This window comes from Cydia strobilella, chromosome 16, assembly GCF_947568885.1.
Source record: "Cydia strobilella chromosome 16, ilCydStro3.1, whole genome shotgun sequence".
Lineage (NCBI taxonomy): Eukaryota > Metazoa > Arthropoda > Insecta > Lepidoptera > Tortricidae > Cydia > Cydia strobilella.
Genome location: NC_086056.1, coordinates 42,937 through 64,243, shown reverse-complemented (window position 1 = coordinate 64,243; position 21,307 = coordinate 42,937). Strand labels below are relative to the sequence as shown.

At 42.0% G+C, this 21,307-nt stretch overlaps 1 protein-coding gene across 3 annotated transcripts; it reads left to right on the top strand.

Moving 5' to 3' along the window:
* Positions 1 to 10,677: 10,677 nt before the first annotated feature.
* LOC134748131 (mitochondrial intermembrane space import and assembly protein 40) lies at positions 10,678 to 20,097 on the top strand. 3 transcript variants are annotated; one of them, XM_063682833.1, is made up of 5 exons: positions 10,678 to 10,847; positions 12,788 to 12,912; positions 13,119 to 13,257; positions 18,751 to 18,993; positions 19,086 to 20,096. In XM_063682833.1, the coding sequence occupies exons 4-5, from the start codon at positions 18,758 to 18,760 to the stop codon at positions 19,324 to 19,326; spliced, it is 477 nt and encodes a 158-aa protein (XP_063538903.1). In that variant the 5' UTR covers positions 10,678 to 10,847; positions 12,788 to 12,912; positions 13,119 to 13,257; positions 18,751 to 18,757; the 3' UTR covers positions 19,327 to 20,096. The 3 variants fall into 3 exon arrangements, with proteins under 3 accessions (XP_063538903.1, XP_063538904.1, XP_063538905.1); XM_063682834.1 differs by lacking the exon at positions 13,119 to 13,257 and having other exon boundaries at positions 19,086 to 20,097; XM_063682835.1 differs by lacking the exons at positions 10,678 to 10,847; positions 12,788 to 12,912; positions 13,119 to 13,257 and adding an exon at positions 15,920 to 15,963 and having other exon boundaries at positions 19,086 to 20,097.
* Positions 20,098 to 21,307: the final 1,210 nt, after the last annotated feature.

Genomic DNA, 21,307 nt, shown 5'->3' with positions numbered 1-21,307 from the left:
AACTGATGTTCGGGATTCAGGCTCAATCATTAGGAATATCGAGTATAGACCCTGTTCCAACAAATTCTCACACACGGTTGGACCTTAATGTTATCAGAGAGGATGGTTTAAATAACATTAACAGAGCTGCGACATCAGAAATCGAACGTTTTAATCGCGGTCGTGCGATCATCAAACCGTTTTCTAAAGGAGAGTTCGTATTTATAAAAAGTAGTGAACGCAGTCAAACAAAATTAGCTAGAAAATTTAAAGGTCCGTATCTTATAACCGCAGTTCTTGATAATGATAGGTATGAGCTAAAGAGCTTAAATAATCCCAATCGTATATTTAAATATGCTCATGAAAATTTGCGCGCAGTACCTCCAGGGCACGAAGGTTTACTTGAGATTTCAACTAGTTTATTAAATGAAGAGGAGACCGTGACGGCGTCAATAAATGTCGAAGATAGTTTAGAATTAGACAGTAATGATGATAGAATATCTAGAAATAGTTGTGACACTTTAATTGCATGTTCAGACACCATATCTGTAAGTCGATCTGAAACAGTTACTGCAGGTTCCGATACCGATAGTGTATGTTCCGATCCTGAGACGATGGAAGTACAGTGTGAAGTTGAAGTCCATGCTGAACAAGATACTCTGTAGTTTTAGCTACTATACATATAATTATTTCCATGTAATTTGTTTTATATATGGTTATAATGATGCTGCAAAGTTGGTCGAAAGGACAGTGCTTTCGACGCCAGTCTGGTTAGCGATGCACTCGTCCGGTCCAGACTTTTAGATGTGATGGTTGCTAGAGAGTGTCGTCCGGGCCAAAGGGTCTTTGGTTGAAGGGATGCACTTCTCTATTCTGAATATGTTGCTTGTGGGTTGATTGGTCGAAGGGACAGTGTCGTCCGGGTCAGGCCCTGCTTTTCACAAAGTTATCGCTGATCGAAGGGACACACTCGTCCGGTCCAAGACAACAAGAGCATAACGATAAAAAAAAAGGAGAGAGGATATTGAATAAAGGTTTTTACCGTGTTTGCTTATATAAGCTTGTCAGGTTGGACGAGCGGATAGATAGGTCAGTTGTTGGTTTGTTGCAGGACCACTCGCAGAATATCGCCCGAGGACGGTCGACAGTCAGTTTGGCCGTGACGGCGCTTAGCAGTAGCGCCATCTACCCAAATAAGATCGAAGTTACTCCGATAACGTAGTGAATTCGCTAGCTGATTGTTCTATCGATTGTAGTGAGGTAACGGCGCCCAACGTGGCGCCATCTATTTGATCAAGAGCGAACTTGCTCGCCTGCTGTAGTAGGTTCGCTCTAGCGAAGCGTCGTATCGATGGTAGCCGCGCGACCGTTATGACGTAACGCTGATCAAGTTGAATAATAAGAAAAACAACGGTCGCACGGGCACCACGTCCTCGACGAATCGCTAATAGTTGCATTATACGTCCTAATTTAGTTAAGTTCTTGCCTGGATTGATAACGAGTGTGAATTTAGTGGATATATGTTGATTTATTGTTAAGTTATTGCCTAAATTGATAACGAGTGTGAATTTAGTAAATATTTGTGGCGTCCCACATGAAAAGGGTACCTTTAGCCATGGGGCGTCACATTTGGTGATTTATTGGTTGTTACCCTGTAAATTAAAGTGCTAGTTGATCACATAGTGTTTTAATCAAGCTCATCGCCCAAACACCCACGATGTCTAACCAAGATAAGGCCATTCCTGCACCTACAAGTATTCATAAGCGAAAACAGAATTGACTTTAATATTTTTATAACCTAGGGGTCAAAATATAGCCAGCGGTACAGGTCTATAATGCCTAATCGGGGATCAAGCCCGGTACGCCACAACGACGGTGCATTGATGTAAATTGCAAGTATTGCAACCCCAGTCTCTCTAATGATTAGGTACAAATGGTACAATACATACAACCGCCCAATGACATCAGTTCCAAAAGTTCTGCTTCTTCTACATGTATCGTTATCACATGTTATTTGACCGCATTATGTGTTCATGTGTGTGCTGGATATGGATGTGCAGTGTGCACTGTGTAGTTTGTGTAATGAGTGGACCGCGTAGCTGCGAGTGACGGCTGTGGCTTGTGAGGCGTGAGCGCTGCGTCCGCGGCCGCTATTCGGAAACCAACCATTTGCGTCGTCAAACGTCAAGCGCATGAGACTGCGGCTAAATTTAAACACATACAATGAGCAGCAGTAGGAGTAAGTATAAGCGTGTGGCCACAAAATAAATAACTATGAGCTGTTGGCGTGATCGCGGCTAACAATCGCACTTGAGATGTTCGATTGTGTCCGAAGCGAACGCGGGATGGTACACTGATTCAGCTATCATATTTCCATTCAAATTTTAAAACATCACTATTAAACTAAACTTACCCACACAGAGAAATACGGCGGCTCCCGGTCGAAGGATTTCAATCAAACGGGGTAAGGAAAGGAAGACTGGTATATGTATTTGATGGTAAACATTGACCTGGCGGGCTAGCACATGATTGGCGCGAGAGTATCTCGCCGCGACATAGACTACCCGTCCCCCTTTAATTCATTCATTCATAATTAATTCATACAGTTAGTAAAAGACGGGTAGTCTATCTCGCGGCAAGATACTGTCGCGTCAATCATGTGCTCGGCCTACTGGCTACAAGCCGTGCCTTCAAAAGCCTTCGTCACTCTTGCACGGCAGGACATACCCCGGTCCGGTCAGACACACATTATTAGGATTAGGTATCACCGGCCACTATCACAAATTTCGTTAAAGTTGCCACATCACGGTACATCACAAACATCACAACTTTACCGACCCCATGCTGACTTGCTGACACCACCGTAACAATACAATATCAATCACCCGATATAACGCACCACTACTAAAGTCCTTACGATACTATTATTAGTTATTAGCTAGGTACCTATCTACCGGTTAAGTAAACGCAACACAATTCATTAATTAAAATTATCGACATTAAATAAAATAGGTATGATACCCGCCACAACAAGGAATTTTCTTGACTGGCGTTGTCATGTCATGTCAAAAATAGCCCTGTCCACGAAGAAGTTTAACGTCGAATTTTAGTTTTGCAGCCTTTATCCTACCCTCGTAGTTTTACAGTTTTTGAAACTAATAGGAAAGCGCAGGGTCTGTTGCACAGAATGAGTAAAATCCTGCGCCTCTATATTCCGTAAAGGCAGATTTTCCTCCCGTTCATAAACTATTTCCTCTGCAGACTGATTAAATTTCGAGCATCAATAAGCACCCCCTCAGCCCCTCACCGGCGGCGCTTTTGCCTTAATTAAAACGCGATGAAGAATCGTTCCACTCATAGTTGCGAATAGTCTGCCTGCGGTAGGCTGGCTGCGACCGTATCGCTATGGCAGCATACATTGCGGAATGAACAGGCGGGGTAACTGGACGTAAGGCTAACCAACAAGCGGTGGACAGCGCGTCAGAAATACGACCGCCGCCGTACGTGCTCGAGGGTCGGCGCGGCTGCAAATAAACGACTCGCGCTTATAGACCTGTACCGCTGGCTATATTTTGACCCCTAGGTTATAAAAATATTAAAGTCAATTCTGTTTTCGCTTATGAATACTTTGTTAAGATGTAAATCTTACATTTTATTTTGTGTCATATATATAATTTGCTTTTCTAGTAATTTGTTATTTTGTGGTAATTATTTTTTATTTTGAATTATCTTGGAGAAAAAAATATTCGAGAGAAAACATGTAACTGTGTTGCATTTAGGATAGTGTTTTTAGTGTGAAAACATAGTTTGTGTCAATTACGTCCACTGCAATCTGATACTATGTCATAATATTCTAAATGACACAAAAAAAAATTAGAGTTAAAAAAAATTACTTAGGTCGAATTTAATCGTTTAAATAGGTCCATTAAATGATTTTGTGTCTTTTTAAGGCATAGCTTCATAAGATATTTGATGATTTTGTTGTAACAGGCTGTCACCGTTACAAAAGAATATTAAAGATATTAGAGTTTACATCTTATTAATTTGAAATGCGGGATAAATAAGATGTATGAATTTGTGTCACTTGCATCCACTGCATAAACAAATATTACAAAAATATTATTTGCGTTCAAACGAAGTTAGCGGGCGGTCTGAATGGGCAACGGAGGCCGTGCAGGGTGGGGCCGCGGCGTGACCTTGCCGTACGCAACGCATGTTTACTTCGCCTGTGCGCCAAATTAACGCAACTTATTCAAAAAAGTTACGCAAACAACACAACAACAAGCAACAAGCAAGCAAAGAATGCGTCGAATTATCTTTTACCTATTTAAAACTCATAGATATTGTACAATGTCACCATTATGCAAAAGAACTGTAAGTACATGTTTGATTTGCGAGCGAGCTGGCAACATTGGGCAGGGAAATCTTAAAAATATCGCGTTTACGTGAACGCCACATACATTTGTGACAGTGATAGGGAAAAGGTACCACTAAAGTAAAATTTGGTTATTAATACCGTGACTTTCTTTCATTCTTTGATAAAAAAAAATGCTATTTATGCAACAAGTGCGGAAATCATCTTTACGCACGTGTATCATACAATGTTTTACTATGCATTGTGCGAGTAAATAAAAAAACATGTCATGGCAAATAAGTTTAATTATTAAAAGGAGTGTTTTAAATCGACACGAGTTGCGAATTACCTATTCGCACGTGTATCGTACGTTTTACAGTACATATGGCCCTTTAAACTTTCGACATATGCACGGTAAGTGCTCTTTTCCGCACTAGTGCGAGAAAGTAGCACCATATGTACTGTAAAAAAAAATTGAAAACAAAAAGCACTAGTGCGGAAAAGCAGTACTTTCCGCACGATATGGCTCCGTAGGAAACGCACTTTTCGATCACATGCATTGTAAAAAAATATATAGGACTGTATCTCCTAAACCATGCGTCGTAGCGCAAAATAATAAAATTTTCGTTCCCCTTTATGTAACCCAAAAGTAATACATGAAAAATACAATGAAAAAAAAAAAGAAACAAAATCTTTATAGGGCTGTATTAGCTGTATCTCCTATATCGTGCATCGTAGCGCAAAAATAATCAAATTTTCGCTCCCCTTTAAGAAGCCCCTAATTAAGATTTAAAAACGCAAAAAAGAAAAAAAGAGGAAAAAATCTTTATAGGGCTGCATCTCCTAAACCGTGCATCGTAGCACAAAAATAATCAAATTTTCGTTCCCCTTAAGAAACCCTTAATTAAAACTTTTAAAAAAACCAGGAAAAAAACTTTATAGAGCTATTATAGCTATATATATAGATATAATATCTCCTAAACCGTGCGTGGTGGCGCAAAAATAATAAAAAAATCGTTCCCCTTTATGAAGCCCCAAAGTAATATACTAAAAACACAATGAAAAAAAAAGAAAAAAAATAACAAAAAAACTTTATAGGGCTGTATCTCCTACATCGTGCATCGTAGCGCAAAAATAATTAAAAAAATCCCTTTAAGAAACCCCTAATTAAGATTGAAAAACGCAAAAAAGAAAAAGAGGAAAAAAATCATTTTAGGGCTGTATCTCCTAAACCGTGCGTCGTAGCGCAAAAATATTAAAATTTTCGTTCCCCCTTACGGAACCCCAAAGTAATATACAAAAAACACAATGAAAAAAAAAACAAAAAAACTTTATAGGGCTGTATCTCCTAAACCGTCGTAGCGCAAAAATAATCAAATTTTCGTTCCCCTTTGTGGAACCCCAAACTAATATACAAAAAACACAATGAAAAAAAAAACAAAAAAAATCTTTATAGGGCTGCATCTCCTAAATCGTGCATCGTAGCGCAAAAATAATCAATTTTTCGTTCCCCTTTAAGAATCCCTTAATTAATACTTAAAAAAAAAAACAAAAAAAAAAACAGGAAAAAATCTTTATAGAGCTATATCTCCTAAACCGTGCGTGGTAGCGCAAAAAGAACAAAATTTTCGTTCCCCTTTACGGAACCCCAAAATAATATACAAAAAGCACAATGAAAAAAAAAACAACAAAAAAAATCTTTATAGGGCTGCATCTCCTAAACCGTGCATCGTAGCACAAAAATAATCAAATTTTCGTTCCCCTTTAAGAAACCCTTAATTAAAATTTAAAAAAAAACCAGGAAAAAAAACTTTATAGAGCTATTATAGCTATATATATATATAGATATAATATCTCCTAAACCGTGCGTGGTGGCGCAAAAATAATAAAATTTTCGTTCCCCTTTATGCAACCCATAATTTATATTTAAAAAAAAACCGCAAAATTTAAAAAAAAAAACATTATAGGGCTGTATCTCCTAAACCATGCGTCGTAGCGCAAAAATAATTAAAAAAAACCCCTTTAAGAAACCCGTAATTAATACTTAAAAAACAAACAAAAAAAACCAGGAAAAAAAACTTTATAGAGCTGTATCTCCTAAACCGTGCGTGGTACCGCAAAAACAATAAAATTTTCGTTCCCCTGTATGCAACCCATAATTTATATTAAAAAAAAACGCAAAATTTAAAAAAAAAATCTTTATAGGGCTGTATCTCCTAAACCATGTGTCGTAGCGCAAAAATAATAAAATTTTCGTTCCCCTTTATGAAACCCCAAAGTAATATACAAAAAACACAATGTAAAAAAGAAAAAAAGAAAAAAAAAACAATAAAAAAATCTTTATAGGGCTGTATCTCCTAAACCATGCGTCGTAGCGCAAAAATAATAAAATTTTCGTTCCCCTTTATGCAACCCATAATTTATATTAAAAAAAAACGCAAAATTTAAAAAAAAAATCATTATAGGGCTGTATCTCTTAAACCATGCGTCGTAGCGCAAAAATAATTTAAAAAACCCCTTTAAGAAACCCGTAATTAATACTTAAAAAAAAAACCAGGAAAAAAACTTTATAGAGCTGTATCTCCTAAACCGTGCGTGGTACCGCAAAAACAATAACATTTTCGTTCCCCTTTATGCAACCCATAATTTATATTTAAAAAAACGCAAAATTTAAAAAAAAAATCTTTATAGGGCTGTATCTCCTAAACCATGCGTCGTAGCGCAAAAATAATAAAATTTTCGTTCCCCTTTATGAAGCTCCAAAATAATATACAAAAACACAAGAAAAACAAAGAAAAAAATAATAACAAAAAAACTTTATAGGGCTGTATCTCCTAAACCGTGCATCGTAGCGCAAAAATAATCAATATCCGTTCCCCTTTAAGAAGCCCCTAATTAAGATTTAAAAACGCAAAAAAGAAAAAGAGAAAAAAATCATTTTAGGGCTGTATCTCCTAAACCGTGCGTCGTAGCGAAAAATAATAAAATTTTCGTTCCCTTTTATGAAACCCCAAAGTGAACATGTCGAGCGTTTTCGACTTAAAACACGTGGGTGACCCGTTATTAATATATTTAATATGTCTATGTCTCACGGAAGTTTTGTTATTAAAACCCCAAAGTAATAACAAAAAACGCAATGACAAAAAAAAGAAAAAAAAACAACAAAAAAAACTTTAGGGATGTATCTCCTAAACCGTGCATGGTAGCGAAAAATAATCAAATTTTCGTTCCCCTTAAGAAGCCCTTAATTAAGATTTAAAAACGTAAAAAAGAAAAAGAAAAAAATCTATATAGGGCTGTATCTCCTAAACCGTGCGTCGTAGCGCAAAAATAATCAACTTTTCGGTCCCCTTTATGTAACCATTAATTTATTAAAAAAAAACGCAAAAAAAAGAGTTTTTTTTATAGGGCTTGATCTCCTAAACCATGCGTCGTAGCGCAAAAATAATTAAATTTTCGTTCCCCTTTATGAAACCCCAAAGTAATATACAAAAAACACAATGTAAAAAAGAAAAAAAGAAAAAAACAATAAAAAAAACTTTATAGGGCTGTATCTCCTAAACCGTGCGTCGTAGCGCAAAAATAATCAAATTTTCTTTCCTCTTTATTCAACCCTTAATTTATATTTAAAAAAAAAACGCTTTCACTAAACTGCTGTAACTCGGAAACTTAGAATCCACAAAAGGGACTTTACTAAATTATGACACATATTAAAGCCTGACCAGTAATATATGATCATTGTCAAGAGGGCGCTGTTCATTCTCATGTATAGGGTGACAGTTCAGTATAGTATGAAAAAATATTGTATTTAATGAACATCATCATCAATGTAATTAATGTTGCTTGCCACGCTTAAACATAACAAAAATCACAATAAATTGCGTCTTAAAATAAACTTAAAAAGTCTACTAAAAATCGAAACAAAAGTAATTTTTAAGTCGCTGATGTGACATTCTCAATCAAAAGGTAGGTACCACTTTGTCGTTTACCATAAAGACGAAATTTGATTATATCTTTATACAAATAACCTGTCAGAGAAAGTGGTACCTTTTGATTAGGAACGTCACAAATGTTGGTCAGTATGAGGAGTGCAGCCTACAGTTTATTTTTAATTATATTTATATACCTACTACGGTAAGATTGATAAGACAATGTAATTATGCCTCCGAATGAAATAAATCCACTGTATCGCAAAACTAAGTGGCGAGACAGCTCATAATGCCATCTCTTGGTTGGTCTTAACAAGGGTAAAAGAGATAGTATTAAGATCTCAGTCGCCAGCTGATATTGCGGCAAGTATAATAAGCACCCCACCCGCGTAGGTACCCTTCCCCGCGCACGCCCTTCTTGCTCAATTAAGTTTTATTTTGCCAGATAGTAAAAAACCGTGGATCAAAATGACCCAAATTATGAATGATGTCTCAATGTGGTATTATAATATTGTAGACGTAAACTTAATAATATGAATTTTTTTTTGTGGCAGATACAGGGTGTTAATTAGAAAAATTTTTTTTTTAAATAAAAGCGGTGGATGAATTTGACACAGATTTGTTTGAATAACATATAACAATGTTCTGTAAAGTACAACACTTCACTTACCGACTCTAATATTTTTTTAGGCGTTTTAGGATCAATATTAGGTATTTATTAAATGCCATTATACCCGTGGATGAAAATGACACAAAATGCGTGTGTACGTCGGAAGCCACTTTGCCTTTACAGGGAAACAAAGAATTTCGTCTCGAATATTTTTTTTACAGAATGCTGATTGAAAAAAGAAATACCTAAATTTCTACCTAAGCAAATACCTAGGATGACACAAAATATTATTTTTAGGTTTAGTATATGGTCTGGAAACTATATATAAAAAATAAGCAACATTAATATTCTTATAACCTCAGAAGTTATTGGTACAGGTCTATTATATTACAACTGCAAAGTCTACAAACTGCGCACAAGTGCCATTGGCATCGCTCGACGCTGTAAAACAATAAAAATTGTGCTCCTATTTTGGACCTATGCAATCAAAGCATTATAGCATTAGGTATATACCTCCACTCCATCTACACACCACATCTGTGCTCTATGTATGTATGCGTTTGTTACTTGTTTTTAATTTTACATTTAATATACTACTTTATTTATAGTTTATAGGTAACATTTTCCACTTCAAAATTAAATGTCTGAATGTTTAACAGTAATATCGTTAATACTTTTTAGTTTTGTATGTCAATAGGCAATAGGTCAGTCATACCAGATAGATCATGTAAATGGACCAAGAACGCGAAAACTCATAGGGTTTTCTCTTTCAAGATGATTTCTACAACCCCTGCGCATGGGTTGCGCCTGCAGCAAATTTCGCGGCAATCTATATCAACAACAAACCACTAAGTTACTAGGAGAATCCATAGTCATACTGAAAAACTTATTTCCCTAAATGAAATACGTTGCCGTTTGGCAGTTGTAATACTTGTAATCACAGATTATTAACTAGTTACTTTGTAATTCTAAAATGCCAATTCCGAGGACGCCTCTAGCTAGTCAACGTGCTGTGCGCGTTGTACGGTGTAAAGTATTATATGCTTTCGCCGGCCGGCTTGGAGAGACGTATATAGTAGACCCGCCATCAGCCCGCAGCTTGAAGGCGAACACGACGCACTGATCCTGCGTGATAGATGTGCCCGTGTACCGTGTATAAATAAATAACACTAATACCACTTCGGGGGCGTCTTGTCTATACTCTTTACTCTCCGCCGGGCGCCGACGCTAGCCTAGAGTCCAACTGTACCCAGAAAGCCTATTATTTTACTTTGATGAGCTAAAGGGCCCTCCACACTCGCGTTCGCGGCTTCGCGCCGCGTAGTCTAGCTGGAGCGGGCTTAAGAGTTAGATTAGATATGGCTCGATTTGATTGTGCTGATGTATGGTACTTTCATTGTAGTTTTGTGCCTGCTATACCTAGATTTTTCATACATCATACAAAGAACGCTAGCAAAGCAACTCTCACATACCACTTGCCAGCAAGTGAACTTCGTCAGTAGAAAAAGGCGCGAGATTCAAATTTGCATGGAAGATCTATCCTTCACGCCTACATTTTTAAAATTTGCCGCCTTTTTCATCTGACAAAGCAGGTTTTGCCAGAGTATAGGTATTCTATTCGTTTACATAGCTCGCGACGTTATAAAATAATAATAATAATAATATACCTATTAACTATGTCTATGAGTATAAACAGTTAAAAATAACATTTCCAATATTGAAATTGAAATATAAATGTTTGTAATAAACCTTGTAACCAAACGCATCTGATACATGCAGTACCAAAACGCAGACGTCGGATTGTCACTATGACATTTGTGTATTCATAACCTCAAAACGTGTAGTGCGGATATCTAATATTTTATTTTGGAGTGAACATTTAACAGTTTTGTATCGGAATTTCACACTGCGCGAGCAGTGAAGTTACCTTCGAGTTTCGAATGAGTGCACGCTACTTCTACCTGCAGATTGACGTGTGAGTACACCGGCGAGTGACCCGATTTTATTGCAATTGCTTCTCGACTTTCTCAAGTAATCACGGGGAATTTGTAGATTGCAGAGCCGACAGTGGTTCTTTCATGCAATCGTAATGCTGCTACAACCCGTGTTTACTAAAATTGACTTTCTATATTTCAGACAAAATTTAAGTTCCGAATTTGTCTGATAGCCAGTGATAGTGTTAACATTGTGCAATAGAATACAGATTTCCAGTGTTATATGCAGACGATGAATTGAAAAGCGAACCTAATGCAAGGCTTTGCCTAATGCACATTGTTAAGGTCGTTCACCCATGGGGGCCATGGGGCTATTGTAATTTAGGTACTTACTTATATTATGTATGATATATAAATAAATGTTTTAGATGTCCTTCTACAAAATAAATGACTCCCAATGTTTATGTCAGTAAACTTTATTCAGTTGTTTACATACTTTACATTTTTTTTTTTTTTTTTTTATTATAAACTGATCGGCGATTGGCCCTAGTCACACCTGATGGAAAGTGAAGACAGGGCCTAAGATGGAGCTCACCGGTTCAGTAACAGCCTATTCACTCTTGTTTTAATGAGACCGAGGTCATATTGATCAGGGAATACAGATGGCGGGAGCGCATTCCATTCCTTAGCCGTCCGTACCAAAAAGGAGGAGGCAAAACGTTTCGTCCGAACGAATGGAATGTGGACCACGAACGGGTGCATACGCTCCCCGCGCCTGGATGTCCGATGATGGAAAGGGGAAGGTGGGATCAGGTCGTGCAGTTCCTGTGCGCACTCCCCGAAATGTATCCGATAGAACACCGATAGGCAAGCGACTCGACGGCGATGCTCAAGGCTCTGTATCCTTGACTTGACCGATGGATCATCACCAAAGAGTCTATGAGCCCGGCGCTCTACCGAGTCCAGGGCCGCCAGCTGATATTTGGCAGAACCGTCCCATAGGTGGGAGCAGTATTCCATGCACGAGCGTACCTGTGCTTGGTATAGGGAGAGAAGCTGATTCGGCGTGAAATACCGCTTCACCTTAAATAGGACACCAAGTTTTTTGGCAGCAGTTTTAGCCCTAGACTCAATAGTCGACCCGAAGTTTAAGTTTGATTTTAAACTTAGACCGAGAAGCTCTAAAGTGTTGGTCACGGGAAGGGACACATTTCGGAAAGTGGGAGCCAAGGTAAACTGGCTCCGTTTTGCAGTGAAAAGACACGCCTGTGTTTTAGTGGCGTTGAATCCAACCAAGTTGGCCTCGCCCCATTCGGACACGGCATCCAAGGACAGATTCAATCGCTCCACCATGGTCTCCCTGAGGATCTTGGTGTCAGCTACACTGACCCTCGCGTCACCAAGGTATCTCTCCAAGGTATCTCTATTATAATTATTTTTAGGGTTCTGTACCCAAAGGGTAAAAACGGGACCCTATTACTAAGACTCCTCTGTCCGTCTGTCTGTTACCAGGCTGTATCTCATCAACCGTGGTAGCTAGACAGTTGAAAGTTTCACAGGTGATGTATTTCTGTTGCCACTATAACAACAACTACTGTACAACAACACAACTAAAAAGTACGGAACCCTCAGTGGGCGAGTCCAACTCGCACTTGTTTATTTTGACAACCGGTCTGGCTTGGTGGTAGTGACCCTATGAATGAAGCCGGTGGTTCTGGGTTCACAGCACAGATATTAATTTGTTCCCGAGTCATGAGTCTTTTCTGTGTATTTAGTATATATAATATTAATATTATATATATTGTTTTCCGAGTACTTACCCACTACTACTACTTACATACTACTGTAAGAATATCTGAATACTTATTTATTTATTATTTATTTGGGCATTGATCCTAAATCAATAGATAATACTGGACGCCTAAATGACGTTGCATATGTATGACAGTGTAACTAATAATATAATACTGTATTTTTTCAGGATTGGAGATAAGGTTGAGCCCCTAGAGGTGCGGCAGACTATACAGGCAGCCTGCGGGGAAGTGTTTGGAGAGTGTGGTTCTGTGCTGCCTTTGGACGTGCTGACTGTGCAGCGCTCACACACAGGTAACGTCTGTGTTTGTGTAATCATTGTCTTTCTTTATTAAATCTTCAATTCCAACCTAAATGTAACTGACTTTAAGACCCGACTTGACTTACCAAAAACATTTGTTTGTTTGTTTGTTTGTGGACTTATACTGGCCTATTGAACTACCATAGTAGGTATCTGGAAGGTAACTAGATAAGTAAAAACACATGTTATTATTGTGCAGGTGGACGTGCGTTAGTGCGAGTCCCGGCGCGTCACCTCGTCCGCGCGCGCGCCGCGCTCCTGCTCGCCGCGCCGACCCTCCGCGTCGCCCGCCAGGCCGCCTCGCTGCAGGCCTTGATATAACACACATCACACTACAGGTACACTTGTGTTGTGTTGTTGTTGCGTTAGTGCAGGTCCCGGCGTGTCACCTAGTCCGCACTCCTGCCCGCCCGCCAGGCCGCCTCGCTGCAGGCCTTGATATAACACACATCACACTACAGGTACACTTGTGTTGTGTTGTTGTTGCGTTAGTGCAGGTCCCGGCGTGTCACCTAGTCCGCACTCCTGCCCGCCCGCCAGGCCGCCTCGCTGCAGGCCTTGATATAACACACATCACACTACAGGTACACTTGTGTTGTGTTGTTGTTGCGTTAGTGCAGGTCCCGGCGTGTCACCTAGTCCGCACTCCTGCCCGCCCGCCAGGCCGCCTCGCTGCAGGCCTTGATATAACACACATCACACTACAGGTACACTTGTGTTGTGTTGTTGTTGCGTTAGTGCAGGTCCCGGCGTGTCACCTAGTCCGCACTCCTGCCCGCCCGCCAGGCCGCCGCGCTGCAGGCCTTGATATAACACACATCACACTACAGGTACACTTGTGTTGTGTTGTTGTTGCGTTAGTGCAGGTCCCGGCGTGTCACCTAGTCCGCACTCCTGCCCGCCCGCCAGGCCGCCTCGCTGCAGGCCTTGATATAACACACATCACACTACAGGTACACTTGTGTTGTGTTGTTGTTGCGTTAGTGCAGGTCCCGGCGTGTCACCTAGTCCGCACTCCTGCCCGCCCGCCAGGCCGCCTCGCTGCAGGCCTTGATATAACACACATCACACTACAGGTACACTTGTGTTGTGTTGTTGTTGCGTTAGTGCAGGTCCCGGCGTGTCACCTAGTCCGCACTCCTGCCCGCCCGCCAGGCCGCCTCGCTGCAGGCCTTGATATAACACACATCACACTACAGGTACACTTGTGTTGTGTTGTTGTTGCGTTAGTGCAGGTCCCGGCGTGTCACCTAGTCCGCACTCCTGCCCGCCCGCCAGGCCGCCGCGCTGCAGGCCTTGATATAACACACATCACACTACAGGTACACTTGTGTTGTGTTGTTGTTGCGTTAGTGCAGGTCCCGGCGTGTCACCTAGTCCGCACTCCTGCCCGCCCGCCAGGCCGCCTCGCTGCAGGCCTTGATATAACACACATCACACTACAGGTACACTTGTGTTGTGTTGTTGTTGCGTTAGTGCAGGTCCCGGCGTGTCACCTAGTCCGCACTCCTGCCCGCCCGCCAGGCCGCCTCGCTGCAGGCCTTGATATAACACACATCACACTACAGGTACACTTGTGTTGTGTTGTTGTTGCGTTAGTGCAGGTCCCGGCGTGTCACCTAGTCCGCACTCCTGCCCGCCCGCCAGGCCGCCTCGCTGCAGGCCTTGATATAACACACATCACACTACAGGTACACTTGTGTTGTGTTGTTGTTGCGTTAGTGCAGGTCCCGGCGTGTCACCTAGTCCGCACTCCTGCCCGCCCGCCAGGCCGCCGCGCTGCAGGCCTTGATATAACACACATCACACTACAGGTACACTTGTGTTGTGTTGTTGTTGCGTTAGTGCAGGTCCCGGCGTGTCACCTAGTCCGCACTCCTGCCCGCCCGCCAGGCCGCCTCGCTGCAGGCCTTGATATAACACACATCACACTACAGGTACACTTGTGTTGTGTTGTTGTTGCGTTAGTGCAGGTCCCGGCGTGTCACCTAGTCCGCACTCCTGCCCGCCCGCCAGGCCGCCTCGCTGCAGGCCTTGATATAACACACATCACACTACAGGTACACTTGTGTTGTGTTGTTGTTGCGTTAGTGCAGGTCCCGGCGTGTCACCTAGTCCGCACTCCTGCCCGCCCGCCAGGCCGCCTCGCTGCAGGCCTTGATATAACACACATCACACTACAGGTACACTTGTGTTGTGTTGTTGTTGCGTTAGTGCAGGTCCCGGCGTGTCACCTAGTCCGCACTCCTGCCCGCCCGCCAGGCCGCCTCGCTGCAGGCCTTGATATAACACACATCACACTACAGGTACACTTGTGTTGTGTTGTTGTTGCGTTAGTGCAGGTCCCGGCGTGTCACCTAGTCCGCACTCCTGCCCGCCCGCCAGGCCGCCTCGCTGCAGGCCTTGATATAACACACATCACACTACAGGTACACTTGTGTTGTGTTGTTGTTGCGTTAGTGCAGGTCCCGGCGTGTCACCTAGTCCGCACTCCTGCCCGCCCGCCAGGCCGCCTCGCTGCAGGCCTTGATATAACACACATCACACTACAGGTACACTTGTGTTGTGTTGTTGTTGCGTTAGTGCAGGTCCCGGCGTGTCACCTAGTCCGCACTCCTGCCCGCCCGCCAGGCCGCCTCGCTGCAGGCCTTGATATAACACACATCACACTACAGGTACACTTGTGTTGTGTTGTTGTTGCGTTAGTGCAGGTCCCGGCGTGTCACCTAGTCCGCACTCCTGCCCGCCCGCCAGGCCGCCTCGCTGCAGGCCTTGATATAACACACATCACACTACAGGTACACTTGTGTTGTGTTGTTGTTGCGTTAGTGCAGGTCCCGGCGTGTCACCTAGTCCGCACTCCTGCCCGCCCGCCAGGCCGCCTCGCTGCAGGCCTTGATATAACACACATCACACTACAGGTACACTTGTGTTGTGTTGTTGTTGCGTTAGTGCAGGTCCCGGCGTGTCACCTAGTCCGCACTCCTGCCCGCCCGCCAAGCCGCCTCGCTGCAGGCCTTGATATAACACACATCACACTACAGGTACACTTGTGTTGTGTTGTTGTTGCGTTAGTGCAGGTCCCGGCGTGTCACCTAGTCCGCACTCCTGCCCGCCCGCCAGGCCGCCTCGCTGCAGGCCTTGATATAACACACATGAGCTGAAAGATGTCCATAGGTTTAGATTTTTCAATCGAAGAGCTGTGGCAGCCGCTTCTTTCTGTATGTATGTGTGTAGTGGCAGAAGTCCTAGCATTATTTCTAGAGCCACAGTCGGAGTAGTTCTCAGGCCAGGCCAGGTCAGTTGCCAGGGGGTGTTAAATAAAACCGTATCAATATTAGATATCTTTGATTTTTAATACGTATAATGACATGGCCATGGCACGGCTGATGCATAATGACATAAGGATCATCGTCAACTATTAAAAATAATTCTAATTTAACAAGCGCTTGCGCTAATCTCATGCACTTTGAGCATTACACATAATTACAAGTACGGTATGAGTAAAGCATGAATGTGACTGATATTGTAATATTTTAAGGTTTTTTATGGCTTTATAAGCTAAAAACTACTTACGTTTGAAATTTGACGCTTGTGGGTCTGCTAGAAGTACCTTAGAATTATGATGATCGGTGAGTGAGTGAGTAATATGTCAGTGACAAAACTAAGGAACTTTGACGTGCAATAATTCTTAAACTACAAAATATTGTCTTCGGTTACCGCGATAGTTACTCATGAACGTCGGTCTCGGAACTCGGTCGGTCGGTCGGTATAACTAGCCTTATGAACCGATTTTGCATGTACAACCAGCCTTAAAGTTTATAGTCTATGATTGTTCATTATTTTAGTATGTGGGTATTTTTGCACTTTGTAATTTTTCCTCAGTCACCCATTGACCACGAACGCTGTAAAGGGTTCGAAACGTCGGGATGTATTATAAATTCAATATACGCGATATAATCCATTTTCATAGTTTTATTTCTTAAACTAAAAGTTCAAATTGAATGTTCTTGGGAATATATCTAAGCCATATTTTGCCCTACATGTCACTGAAAATTCAGGGTTCTAGCTTTAGCCAGAACTATGGCTTGCATTCCGGAATTCCGGAATCTCGAAGTCCAAAGAAGGCACTAATCAATTTATTGATATTGCTCGATTAATAATACTTTAAATTATATTCCACTAAAACAATACTTGCTTTAATAAATGTAAAGTATCAGAATTTCACATTTTTCGTTGATTTTTTAATAAAAAAATCCAATGAAAATAAGATGAACCCCAATTCCGGAATTCCGGAATTGGACGCCGTCCGATATTGGAAGCCCTAGCCAGAACAAAATTGCAGGACGTCGAAAATGGCTTGAATGGCTTTGGCAAAAGGATGGTACAGTCGAGCCTCTTTTTTTTTAATCGACTAGGCGGGGGCACTGCCGTGCCCCAGATTAATCTATATTAATAACTCTAAAACTAAACTAACACAAATTACAATCGTATCGTAGGTAAGTAGGGAGCGATATATAATAATTGATTATTAATCATGCTCAAACTGTGTTACAATTACAATACAAGGTAAGTACAAGACAACTTGTTGAGTTGACGTCTAACCCAGAACTCATGCTATACCAATAATGGCCGTTACTTCCCAGCTATGGTACTCCTAGTTACCTACCGAACCCATAACGGTTTGGCACATGGCGAATCCTAGCGTTTCCCAAGCTGGCTGCAAATTAGTTTATTGCTAAAAGTTAACAATAGGTATTCGGACGCCGACAAAGATATAAAACAAAGCAGGATACACAAAGGGCCGGTCCGACAAAGGAAAGGATGTACATTTTATAATACTAACGGTCATCAATCATCATAATAAACAGTGTAACCGTTACGTAAGCTATTGACTAAAAATTAACATTGCATATAACGTGAAAAGCTAAAGTTTAATATCCATATCCATACTAATATTATAAATGCGAAAGACTGTCTTTCTGTCTGTGTGTTCCCTCTTCACGCTTAAACCGCTGAACCGATTTAGATGAAATTTGGCATAGAGATGATAGGTTGAGTCATTTGAGTCCCTGAGAAGGACATAGGATAGTTTTTATCCCGAAAATTATCCCTTAAGAAAGTAAAAAGCGGGGTGAAATTGAGATAATTAACGAAGTGCCTGCTAATTTGTGTGCATAATATGCTCAGATTTAGATTGCTATGAGAATTTTTCCAGGCGCTATTCTTACTCTAGCTGCGGTTGTCCCCTGTATTGTCCACGCAGACAAAGTCGCGGGCAAAAGCTAGTAATTAAATATTTATTTAATATCATCTATGCTTGGGCGAAAGTAGGACGCATCAGTTCCTACACTTCCATAAAATTATTCATGGTTTCTGAAAAAAAACAATTGTAAACGGACCAGCCTTATCATAAAGCCCCCGCTCCTAAGGTATTAATTACATAGTTGGAATAGTACAGGATTCTCATTTAATCGGACTCGGTACCGCTCGGGGTTATTAGCAATAATGTATTATGATTATGAATTATTCGTGACCGTGCCCGATAGTCGACTTCTTCTTCTCGCGGTGCCGTCATTAGGGCTATTTTTACTTTTGACGCTGCAGCTCGAAACGGCTAGATCCGGTGCTCATCTCGAACCGGCACCTGAGGTTTTCGAGTCACAAGGTACGTCTTCTTCCACGTTTTCGTTCGACTCGGATTTTCCCCTGTATTATCAGCCGGAGGAGGTGGTATTTGTCATTTTCCAATACATGACCAAAGTACTGTAGTTTCCGAATTTGACTAGGTAGGAGGTAGGAACTGAGGCACATTTAATTTTGTGTTGTAGGTCCATCATGTCGATATCGCGCATCTCGAGCGGGCCGGGCGGCAAGGACGTGCTGCTGATCGCGTCCCCGGCCGCGCTCTCAGAGCCCTCGCGCGTCGCGCTGCCCGAGCCCGCGCCCGCCGCCGCCGCCGGCCTCATCCTGCCCGACGGCTCCATCAACTGGGGCTGTCCCTGTCTCGGCGGCATGGCCACCGGGCCCTGCGCGCAGCCCTTCCGGGACGCCTTCTCCTGCTTCCACTACAGGTGACTGCAGTGCTGCCCCCCTCACACTCCCCCGACGCTCCTTCCACTACAGGTGACTGCAGTGCTTATAAATTCGTTTCTTTATGTTGCAGCGAGGCGGAGCCGAAGGGCAGCGACTGCTACGAGAAGTTCAGCGAGATGCAGGCGTGCATGGGCAACTACCCCGAGCTGTACGGTCGCGACGACGACGAGGACGAGCCGGTCCTGCCCGGGACCGGGACCGCCCCCGGGGGGGACCGGTCGGTCCTGCCCGGGACCGGACCCGCCCCCGGGGAGGACCGGGCGCCCGTCGCCGCCGACGAGCCCGACGCTAAGGAACTCGCCAAGCCCTAACGAGCCACACGACACTACAATGCTTCTAAATATACAGACCTACGTCTAAACAGTTGGCTGATCATTCGTAAACATTGTGACGTGCTAAAGTATGTCAAGTCAGTTACCTAGAGTCCATTTGAGCCAATTCCACCGACTTCGTTGCGACAAACTATGACATTGCCATAAAGACGACAGATTTTGATAGGAATTAGACTCTTAATAAATAATCTCTCCTTTACACTTTGTCGCTTGCCGAGTCGCTGCAGACTTAGCGTAGCGTATGTAGTATAGGACACTGTATACTAGATATTGTTTTCAGTACTTCGTTTATTTACCCGCTCCGTTTATTTAGTTGAACGACCACGCAACAATTTTGCTTTTTAATTATGTTTTGACGGTTTTGACGTGCGGTTGAGAGGATTCTAAATATTAGAAATATAAACATAATCCTCGACAGAAAAGTTACCAATGTGTATAGTTACGTATATAACTGAGATGTTTCAAAGTTGAATGCGGAATGACCAGACACCACCTGACGCGTGACGCGTTGACGCCCGTTCCTTATGATATAGTTGTGGTTCTGTTGTATTGTATGTGTATCACACGGTTACCTCGCCACGGTCGCGGTCGCGCGTGATCGTGTGACCTGATGACGGCGAGGACATGAGACCCACGGTGCGAGTGACCATATGCAGTGTCAGTGTCGCGACCGAAGGGTGTCGTTAGTTAAACTAGTTAGTTTAGTTCGTGTTCGCTCGAGGGGAGTGACCAATATATTGTTTTTAAACACACTGTCTTTTTCCTTCGCCGGTGCGATCTTCTCCCGTCCGTATCTATACTATATACGTTATTTCATTATCGGTGCCTGCAGTGCTGAATACATACATCGGTTAAATATATAACTCATCATCGATAATGTATTTATAATAGTAGGTGAAATTTGGAACCCATAAACGAGCAATATTTTTAAGTAGGTAATTAAAATAAAACAAGCTATTTTAAAACATTTAATTTATGAACAAGTGTCAGTGTAGCGCAAGGTAGCTCACGACATGATATACTATACTAAACTAACAGCGGCTATACATATAAAGCTACGACTACAATTAATTACTTAAATAATACTTAATAACATTATTTATACATACTAGATACTTTAACTAATGTTATAATTGGTGACGACATGTCGTAGGTATGTTATAGGATAGGTAATTAAAGTTTTCCTTCACCACAATCACATCATAGCTGCCTATAGTTATTGTCAGATTGTCACTAATAAGAGCGTTTTCCCATTGTCCGATCGGATGTCGGAGGAAGTAAAATGTCAGATATATTATGTGTTTCTCAGACATATGCATTTAATAAATCATTATTACCTACTAATAAACGATAAATAACGCAACTTAATACAAATGGCACTTGCAGCTGTTTTTGTCATAGGCGCCTTCCGACATCCGATATCGGAAAGGCGCTTCCGATAAATTCAGCCATGTCGGAGCCCCCTGTCAGCTGTCAGCTGTCGGACCGATAATATTTGTTTGTGTGCGTATGTGTAGGCATAATGTTTGTTGTAGTATGCGTGACTGGTAAAGTCAGGGTCAGGGCGCGCCCCCGCCCCCCGCCCCCCGCGGCTGACTACGCGGCTGTACTGTACTTGTAGGATCCTACATCCGATACCGGACCAGACAATGTGAAAACACTAAAGGTGCAGGAATGATTTTGTTGCCTGTACCTACTTATTGTATATGCCAACCAGAATGGTTAAAACAATTCAACAATGTGTTCACGAGTCCAAAACGACTGTTGTCGCTAATTTTTGGACATACGAAAATGGAAATTTCATTATTTGCCTCTCTATCACTCTCTGTATTCGTGCGATAGAGAGGCAGATGACAAAATTTCGATGTTGTTATTCGCGGTCGGCCTTTCGAACACACGTGTAGCTGTAGACTGTAGGTGTAGACTAAACGTTCGACTACTTACTTACATTGAATAGTCG